General features: G+C 40.1%; 1 protein-coding gene across 2 annotated transcripts; it reads left to right on the plus strand.

Annotated features, from left to right (window-relative positions):
* Positions 1-3359: 3359 nt before the first annotated feature.
* Positions 3360-7190, plus strand: klf1 (Kruppel like factor 1 (erythroid)). 2 transcript variants are annotated; one of them, XM_071913930.2, is made up of 4 exons: positions 3360-3477; positions 3632-3671; positions 4102-4966; positions 5627-7190. In XM_071913930.2, exons 2-4 carry the CDS (start codon positions 3666-3668, stop codon positions 5800-5802), a joined length of 1047 nt encoding a protein of 348 aa, XP_071770031.2. In that variant the 5' UTR covers positions 3360-3477; positions 3632-3665; the 3' UTR covers positions 5803-7190. The 2 variants fall into 2 exon arrangements, with proteins under 2 accessions (XP_071770031.2, XP_071770030.2); XM_071913929.2 differs by lacking the exon at positions 3360-3477 and having other exon boundaries at positions 3517-3671.
* Positions 7191-10858: the final 3668 nt, after the last annotated feature.

A 10858-nucleotide genomic window follows, 5' to 3' on the forward strand; every position in this document is an offset into this window, starting at 1 on the left:
GTAGCCATGGCTAAAGCGTCTCTACGTTCTACGGCAGCGAAACATTTTTTTATTGTTCTTGACTTAAAACAATAAGTTTTCACAGTTTTCTAGATTGTAGACAACCAAACTGAAACACACAATAAAAATATAATTGGCTGTGCATGTTCATTTTTCAAATTTCTTTTGAGCGACATTTGACCACTAGATGGAGGCAAAGAAGTTGACAGACTGTTTTCTCAGAAATGTTGTACAAGACTAAGTTTATAGTTCATTCAGTTAATACTGATCATTTCCACGCACTAAAAATTTGTATTGATCATCAACCTTAAGAAAAAGCCCTCTAACCTATCCAGTAATACATTTTAGAACGATGTTATTCACAACAAAGCTCTAAACTAGATATAATATCCTATAGAAATATTATAGGATTATTACCATACCAGATGAGCTAAAAAAATAAATAAATAAATACCAGTAACTATGATAAGGTCACTATTAAGCACCAAATATACTACTATATTCTACTTCTCTTTGCCTTATCCTTTCACTATTTGCAGCTACAAAGGTCTAATTTCCCAACAGGGATCGTCCACATCTCATCTCATCTCATCTCATCTCATCTCATTAAGTGACTAATGATAGAATAATGAATAATAAGTGAAAACAGAAACAGGAAATTAGCACTTATGGGGCAAAGTAATCTAAATCCTTCATATTAATGTGAAAATTATACTTGTGGAAGGGTGGAAGGAACTACATTTACTCACTTCACTAATTGAGTAGCATTTTGTGTACTTCTACAGCTTCTACAGCTACATCTTAAATCAAATCCATTTGTGTCTTTCCACAAGCATCAGAAAATGGACAGTCTTAAAATGGCCAAATTGTGGAGCCATTCACAGTGAACAGACAGTCAGCAAAGAAGAGAGGAGTAATCTGTTTGTGCACTTTATTTTGTAATTTCCAATTTTTCCAATTAAAAGAATCGAGTTTGAACTATGTCATCTCATCCTTTTAGAATTGCATGGGAAAGGTCACATCTAATTGCATTTTAAATGAGCTACTTTTTACTTTTACTTAAGTAGATGTTTACACCATTACTTTTACATCTACTTAAGCTAATTAAAATATCAGCAAACTAACAGTAGCCTACTTCTACTTGAGTTGGACATTCTACTACTATTTCCAACACTTCATCCAAATACACTGCAGATGAGCTCATATAGTGTGTTTAAGCTGTTTTGTGAGCCTTCAGTCTGTGTGTAGGATGTCTTGTGTAGTCGTCACCCAGAGAGAGAGAGAGAGAGAGAGAGAGAGAGAGAGTGTCTTTATCAGCGGAGGGTAGATCAGGGATCAGCAGCAGTCACAGCTCCATTATCTGTGGGAAGACAGCGGCCTGCCTCGGCCCCATGTCAACAGATAAACACAGGCCAGAAAATAATCACCTTTCACACACAGGTCTTCTCAGAAGTCAGAGCCGCGTGTCCTCGCCAGGAAAGACACAGACCGGACCTCTGTGTGTGTGTGTGTGTGTGTGTGTGTGTGTGTGTGAGCGTGTGTGTGTGTGTGTGTGTGTGTTAGGAATATTGGCAGTAATAGCTCATCAAAGGGGATGGGGAGTTCTTTTTGCAGTTAAAACCTGAATGAAATGTTTCTCATATCTTTGTTTGTGTGTGTGCGTGTGTGTGTGTGTGCGTGTGTGTGTGTGTGTGCGTGTGTGTGTGTGTGTGTGGGTGTGTGTGGGTGTGTGTGTGTGTTAGTAATATTAGCAGTAAAACCTCAGCAAAGGGGATGGGGAGTTCTTTTTGCAGTTAAAACCTGAATGAAATGTTTCTCATATCTTTGTTTGTGTGCGTGTGTGTGTGTGTGTGTGTGTGTGTGTGTGTGTTAGTAATATTAGCAGTAATACCTCAGCAAAGGGGATGGGGAGTTCTTTTTGCAGAGTTAATACCTGAATTAAGTCTGTTTACTTATTTACTATTATTTGTTTGTTTGTTTGTTTGTCTATACCACTATATAATTCATGGTGACTGGATGTCTATAAATATCCACTGTAATAAAATATCTGTTCAGATATCTGTGTAATGACATATTATGTTTATCTGAACATGTTTTGGTTAACCCTTCCACTTTTACATAAAATGTACACAGGTTCCACTGTGCACTCGCCCACTATCTAATAAAGCATGCTTTGGGCTTTATTAGATAGGGGCCAATCATCCGACAGCCAATGACTTGTTTACTTGTGAATTAAAAGTAATACTGAGAGCAGCAATGTTGGGGAGTAATTTCACTGCATGTAATTAAACCAGTATTACGGTTTGCTGTAGCTTGGTGGTACAAAAGTGACATTTGGATAATGGTTTTTAGTGGTTTATTTAAGTAATTACTGCAACTACCAGCTATTTTTGACTATAAAAACAAGGGAACTGCTTTTTTCCATCATTTTTTATCATTATTTCTCTTTAAATTGTCATGTTTGTACAAGTCAGATGTTACAAAGACCCTTTTATTTTAAGTTTACATACAACAGAGTTTGACCTTCCTTCCACTTTTTCTGTGAAGAACCCAAAATTGGGTTGTCTGGTTTGGTTTAGGCCCAAACTCTAGTTTCTGGCAGACATACAAAACTACATACAAAACAAAGTTAACATTCCTTGCACTTCGTCCAGTGACAAACCCAGATGGGTTATTTGGTCTGAGGTTACATCCTCTAGTTTGACAGACAGCTGTCAGAGTGTGGGCATTATAAACACAGTGGACATTATTTGCACTTTGTTTTAAATAATATACAGTTTTTGTTTACATCCAAATTTGGTATTTTGCAGTCATGTTATTTTGTATTATAGGACATTGCAGACGTAGGTATGATTATAGGTAGCTTTGCTGTAGCTCATCTCGTTCCAGTGTGGCAGTTTGTAAAACTATATGTTCAAAGTAGCTTCCTCAACACTATTAGTCCACATGTGGCAGGACTCCAAGGACTCCAGCATTGAAAAGAGGATCTGGGCTTTGATTTCAACAACGTGAAAACATTTTAAACTTGCATAAGGATTTAGTTATTGGGCAATATATTTGCATGGTGCATTTAAGAGACTAGGGTATCTTAGCTGCATTTTCTCCAGATATGCATTAGTCAAATTATAGCTCGGTGCTATCAGTTTTTTTCAGGTTTGGCTTTGTGCTCTGAATCCCACAGAACAGGAAGACAGTGAGTTGAGGTGAGATAGTAGAGTTGCTTTCGTGAGTGTAAATGAACAATCTTAGGGGATAAAGAAGAGGAGCCAGTTAAATACGCACATTTACGCTCCACCTCCTAACGGTCAAAACCTACATGAAACAGAGAGATTTGAAGTCAAGCTCGCAGCTGACAGAGATAGACAAGAGAGAGGAGGGAGAGATAGCAGGGGGAGGAATGGAGAGAAGGAGGCAGCTTTAAGAAACTGTTTCTGCGGCCTGAGCGGTGAGGGAACTGTAATTGGGATGAGTGGCTTGGTGAGCTTGTGTTTGACTTTCTGATAGTTGAGGGTAAGATGGTCATGTAAAAAAAAAAAAAAAAAAAGACTTTGCTGTTGTCGCTTCCACTGTCAATCAGCGTCATATCAAAGTGCTTGATGGCTGTTACACAGGCTGTGCTCCCTTCCTTCAGCTCCTTCTCCAGCTTTGCTCACTCCACTGACAATATGAGGGTAAGTATTGACTTACAATGTTGAATTCTTGGATTAATACATACTGACTGAAAAAACAGTGTGCCTAATTTGACTAATTTCTCCTACTACTTTCTTTATCACTGTTTCTAAAGAGAAGACAGTTGGAGCCAAAGCAATAAATGCAATTCTGTATCTGTAAACATCAACAATATAGTAATTTTTGTCATGTTTGATGTGTATTGCTATGTTGATTATTCAATTACACATTGCACAGATAATTTACTAGTTATTTTACTTAATATCTATTTGACAAATGTTTGAGCTTTGTGTCTTGCAGTATAATGTTGAACTGTAAGTGATTTGTCCCATATAACTCTATCAATTTTAAAATTTTACCAGTATAGGTTACTGTGAGTCTTGTACTTTTTTCTTGGTTATCTTCACTTCCTTATTTTCCCTCACCACCTAGGTGTGGAAGTCTGAGGGCAGCTCTCTCACTCTGGACTCTCTAAGCAACAGACTTTCACCCAGCAGCTCCGACCAGCTGCAGGTCTCTCAGCCAATGACAGAGGAGCACCTGGACGACGACAGCAGGGCATCCTGGGACATCGAGTTTCTGCTGTCTGACTGGAGCAGCCCGTCACCTGACTTCACCCCCTCTCTGGACAGCAACACTCAACGGCTCCCGCAGCTCGACCAAAGCGACGTGTACCAAGAGGTCGGTGCGTTCAAGGACCAGCCGGGACAAGACCGCCTTCAGATGAGCAGCAGCGGCCTCATGGTGGAGCTCCTCCCCCCTGTTGAAACCACAGTGTCAGCCCTGCCAGAACTGTACAGCAGGGGCTATGGTGATGACCAACAGGGCCGGCCATCATTCCCCATTCTACCTAATGTAGATCAGTTTGGTTTCCCCCAAGGAAGCAGTTTGGAGAGACACAGCAGTGACAGAGGGAACCTCAGTAAGGTCTCGTCCTGGGACTTCAACCTCTACTATCCCCAGCAACACTCCTCCATGGCGGCCTTCCCTGACAGCAGGTTCATGCCGCCCCAGGTCCTGACCCCTGACCCCCGACACTACAGCTACATCCCAAACTTCACCCACAACGGCAACCTCTTCCGCGACTACACGCACAGCCAGGCCGGCGGTCATTTTTCCCTCTCACAGCAGCCCCTGCTGGCCGGATCTCCACTTCCCCCTGGTGGGGCGGAGGGGAAGCGTGGCCGGAGGGCTACGGGGAAAAAGAGGCCGGCCAGCCATAGCTGTGAATACCCCGGCTGTAGCAAGACCTACACCAAGAGCTCCCACCTCAAGGCTCACCTCCGCACCCACACAGGTAAGTTCTGCGACTCTGCAACAGAACTGCAAGGGACAGCGAGTAAATTTATAGAATTTGACCTGAGGGAAAACATGGGGAGTGATGAGTAGATTTGTGTTGTCAGTTGCTGTCGAAAATAGCTTATGTATTTAAACCTCTTCCACCCTGCCAGTCCAACCAGCGTTACCATTAGTACAAACGCGTGTTGTGTGGCCAAGCTTTGTTCAAACCCACATAACTTTATTTTAAATTCTAGTCAAGATCACAAGGTTTCCAAAGACACCAAATATGTCATACTGAATCATAGGGAAATTAGTATAAAATGATGCACAAGACATCTAGAGTTTTTTTCCATTTGATCTAATAGTGCAGGCAAATACAATTGCTATAAATTGTCACAAGTTGTCAAGTGGTATTTCATCAGTAATAACTTTTGCTTCCAGTGAATTATTCCAAATGTAAAAATGCCATTTTGTAGAGAAGACCTCAATCTAGCTAGAAAAATCTATATTGTATCTCAGTAGCGAGGCACTGCTGAGAAAAACACCAATGAGTGAAAAGTGTGACAACATGACCCGGTCTCCCCTATCACATAGTGAATGCATGAAGATGTGATTTAATTTATTTTGTTTCTTTGCGTGTTCTTTACCATCTGCGTTATTGATGTTTATCCATCAGGAGAGAAGCCTTACCACTGTTCATGGGAAGGCTGCGGCTGGAAATTTGCCCGGTCAGACGAGCTGACGCGTCACTACCGCAAACACACAGGCCAGAAACCCTACGAGTGTCTGCTGTGTCAGAGGGCCTTCTCCCGCTCCGACCACCTGGCTCTGCACATGAAGAGACACACCTGAGACACACACACACACACACACACACTAATTTACCAGTGTTATTAAGCCACTATTGTAGTACTCTAAAACTGGACTCATGCTGGCCCATGACTCGACTTGAACTTGAATATTGATGACTCAGACTTAGACTCAGACTTGACCACTAAGAACTTGAACTTGAACCTGGGACTCATGAACTTAGACATAAGTTGCACATATTTTCAGCATTACCCTGAATTTGTACCTGATCATCTGGTTGGTTAACAATAAAGGCCTACATGTAGAATTAGGCCATGAGAATTTATCTTACAACACAGGGAGTGGGAAAGTTGCCAGTTACACTGTTAAAAGTGTTGTATTTTAACACAAATACCTTGACACACCTCTATTCCAGAAGCCAAAGTCAAAGACTTTTATTTTAATGAAATGACTGAAATCCACAACTTTAAGAGTCACTAATAATTTAGAATTAATTCAACAAAAAAAATAGCTTTTAACATGACAGATGTGAATTTGTATATGTTCTCTTTAATTTGTTCACAAATGAATAACTTTGGACTAAAACTGGTTACTTGGACTTGGACTTGAGTACTGAGGACATGGGACTCAACTTGGACTCGACAACAACAACACTGGATTAAGCTATTCTCTCTCTAGCTCTCTCTCCCTCCTTCTCTCTTTCTCTCTCTCTCTCTCCCTCCCTCCCTCTCTCTCTCTGTCTCTCCCTCTCCCTCTCTCTGTCTCCCTCTCTCTCTCTCTCTCTCCCTCCCTCCTTCTCTCTGTCTCTTCCTCTCTCTCTCTCCCTCACACACACACATCAGGTTTAAAGTGAGCATGTAAATGTCATCAATAAGGGCTAATGGGACTGAACACAAACAGAGGCACTGTACACACTGAGGGCTACTAGACAGCAGACTTTAACACTAACAAAAGGCCAAAAAGTGTGTAACATAGGTTATAACAGGATATACAGTATGTACCCATGGCACACAGATCAAAGTCATGACTGCTTAGCTGCATTACCTCTAGGATGATTTGATATCTTTGTCTAATTCCCATATCCAGTAAGAACTTTCCAGTCATGTAAACTATGTGTAAAACTATGTGATTATATAGTAAATACAGGGCTATATATTTTTGTCTGCTAATTTATGTTTGTCTATTTTGGGGATTTTAATTTAAGAAGAACATGTATGCTTTTAAGTTTTGTTTTTATTTTTTTCTCATCATGAAGAAGTTAAAGCTGTATATAATTTGCATTTTCTCCCAACAGGTTATTATCCTCTAAAAAATGAACAACATATTTATTAACAAGATTGTTTATATCAACATAACATACAGTATATTCTTGTACCACTTTTGTATATTAGCAAAAAAGTGCTTTCAAAAGTTTTTCCAATTTGTTTAATTTTCACATTTCAATAAAGAGCTCTGATGCTGTAACAATGCCTCTCAACATGACATTAATTATCCTAGGGGATAAGTCTTAAAGACTTAGAGGTACTTGTGGCTCTGATACAGGATAAGCCTTTAATTACACCAGCGTTGTGTGTAGCCATTCTTTCTAGTCATATGTAGGCCAACTATGAGTCCTTAGCAGGGATTTCATTAACTCAGATGGTTAAATCTGACCTGCATGGACTCAAAGCTCCAAATAAAATATCTTTGTTCATGTGTAAATTCAGCTATAGTGGATATAAAAACTTTTTAAAAGACTTGGAAACATATTGAATAGAGAACTGTGACTGTGTCTAAATTGTTAGTTCTTTTGCCCCCAATCCAAATTTTATTGCACTTGATTTTAGTATATATATATTTTTTTGTTTCTATTTTGTAAATTATTTTCTTTGTCGTATGTCTGTAACTTTATGTATGTTTAATTGCTGCTGTCTTGGCCGTGTCTCTCTTGCAAAAGAGATTTTAAATTTCAGTGAGACTTTACCTCATTAAACAAAGGTAAAAAAAAAAAAAATCTTAAATATGCAGGTTAGAGCATTCCCCTCAAAGCAGTCCAAAAGTCCCCATCTCTGTTTTCACAGTGACAGCACCCCAGTTTCTACGAGTGTAGAGGTGCAAAGCATGATGTGATGTCAACCTTTGACCACTAGGTGGCAGTCTTCCACCAGTGCAGCAGCAGGCCATGCAGCAGGTCGTGATGCAGGCTGGCACAAACAGGCTGTTGGCAGTTCTGGCCACAGTGTTGCTATTCTGGGTTAGGTGAGGTTAGGATGAGAATCTGTTTATGTAACCCGGCGCTCACTGATTCATCCTGATTATGTCAGATGATGGAGGTCAACATCATGTTATGACGAGCTCTGTCTTGCCCTTTCTGTCTTGTATGCACGCACACACACGCACGCGCATGCACACACACACACACACACATGCACGCACACACACACACACAAGCACACACACACACACACACACACACACACACATATGCACTTAGAGACACACACACAGAAAAACACACACAAATACATGCACGTATACACACATAGATACAGACACACACACAAATGCATTTACATACTCATACACACACAAAAAATTTAGTTATGCTATGTTATATAATGTTATAAATTAATCTCTGCTATATTCATCTGTCACCAAAAGTGATTTTATTTATTTATTGTTTACATCCCTCTGTGGTACAGCATCTTCATCATCAGGGTCAGTTCAGACACGCAAGCTCCCACAAAGTTCCACAAAACATCACAGTGACAATCTGAATAGCTGTAAAACATTTTGGTCAAACACCAATTTAAATCAAATGACAATCTATAATATCCACAAAAAGGAAACTGTTCATTCATAAAGCTGGTGTGGGATCAGAGTCACTTTTTAAACAAGAATTACTTTGGATATAAGATGCCAGTCCATATAAAACTATGACTCTCACAGTGGGACTGCCAGTGACCAAGTGATCATAACTATGATCTAAAAGTTAAATCTCATCCTACTTTAGCCTATTGATTTTATTATTATTTGCACCCTCTATTCTTATTTGGTTTAACTTGTGGTGCCTTCTTGTCTTATTTGCTTGAATTTTATTCATGAGTTTGATGTTTGCTTTTTTTAAAAAAAACAAACTGCTATACAAATAATGTTTATTATCATACAGAGACATCACTTCCATTAGACATCTGATCAATGCCTGCCTAGATGTTTTCTAAATCTTTTATTGGTGTTATTCTCAATTTGAATCTGTCGGTTTAGAGTTTGCATAATCTCTTTGGGTGTCTTCTCATATTACAAAGATATGCAACAGCTTACTTAATCAGCTTATTAATCAGCAGTGAGCATTTAAGGCCACATGAATGTTTTCATCCTCTCCATAAAATGGTGAGACAATTGACTCCAATGTGTGCAAGTCATCATGATTGAGTGCCTCCTTATCTTGTACATTGCTGGAAACTATCTTCCTAAACAAAGGAACTGCTTTGCAAAGGGAACGTCACGCCTTCGACCCCCCAAGCATTTCTGGGGAAGTTTCCTTTTAAAGATTATTTTCATGGCATTTCCGCTTATTAGTTCACAGTGAAAAGGAACAAAAATTACGTATGTGAACGGGGGGATGACAAGCAACAACGGTTCCAGGCCAGATTCAAGCCCAAGATGCTTCATTCACATGGTTTGTGTCTCACCCAACTGAGCCACCAGGACAAGACAGACAGCAGTTGCCCCTTCACATTATTTTCCCCCCTGCCCCTCTCAGAGGCCGTGCACGCCACTGTTTCCCAGAATGACGTATGACAATCCCCAGAGAAACAGCATGAACTATTTGCATTCAGCTGTTGGTTAAAAGTGTAGGTGAAGAGAGCAACGATGATAATGATATAGAGAGTTTTGTGGCTTGTAGCTGCATTGCATTCTGGTCTATTATGGCTGCTGTCAGTGGAGAAATTGGTCTCTCTGCCTCTTCTAAGATGGATTTCTCTCTGTATGATTGTTGAACATTGGTGCAAAATAGTGAGTCTAGAAAGAGGACCTTGCTCTTTGATTATTCAATTCAATTCAATTCAATTCAATTCAATTCAATTCAATTCAATCCCCAAGGGGCAATTAAAAGGGTGGCATTAGAGCATACATACAGATAAACAGACACAACACATAGACAGTGGTGATGACCAGCACCCCAATACAACTGAAGGACACCAAAACCTGATGTTTACCATTGATTTCTCTCCTATTAAAGTCCATTATAGCTGCGCTGGAATTATCTCGATGTGACATTGCATCATCTATGTTTTCCCAGTTATCAGCACAAATAAGAAAAAAACACCATCAAACAACAAAATTGGGCCCAGAAATGCAAGCTGCATTGCCAATAGCTGTTTTTCTGCCAATAAATGTTTTCAGGTGGATTTTTCCTTTAATGAGAACAACATGCCCACTGCCAGATCATTGAGTGAAGAGTTGTAAACAAGTTGCATTTGGCTCACTATCACAGCTAAGATTGGCTTTACCCATTCTAACTCCTCCTCATCCCTGATAGATAAAAGCAGTGGATGATGAGGGGAGAGGTGAGAGGTGAGCCAGGGGCGGGTCACATCTGCACCGTACGCACATCAGTGTATATACATTATGTCTAAATATCAATACACAGCCACACACAACCACTCACAGCCAAATATACACACACATGAATAAATATTAATTATAGTGCTTAGGCGTTCCTTGGCCAGAAATTGTCCGTTATCCACCGAGACCAAAGCACTTTTCACACCCACCAACCAAGATGTTATGCATCAGCAGATAAATCCACAGCACCACTCCAACAGAGCTGCATTTACAGTATGTGGCAGATTAAACCAGTTATTTTTGTGCCCATGGCTCCACCACTCAGAGTTCAAGGGGAAGTGATTTAGGATTTAGAGATGGCATGAGGACAGAAGCTGAGTCCTGACCTGCAGTGCACCCAAAAAAAACAAAAAACAAACCAAACACGACACAAACGCTCTTTCTTCATCTGCCGAACAAAGATAAAACCGTGCAGAGGCTGTAAAATTAGAGGAAGCTTTCAAAAGGAATGCCCTTGGGTATGGAATGAATGTGGTATCCTCATTTCGCA

This window comes from Centroberyx gerrardi, chromosome 3 (genome assembly GCF_048128805.1).
Source record: "Centroberyx gerrardi isolate f3 chromosome 3, fCenGer3.hap1.cur.20231027, whole genome shotgun sequence".
NCBI classification, from domain to species: domain Eukaryota; kingdom Metazoa; phylum Chordata; class Actinopteri; order Beryciformes; family Berycidae; genus Centroberyx; species Centroberyx gerrardi.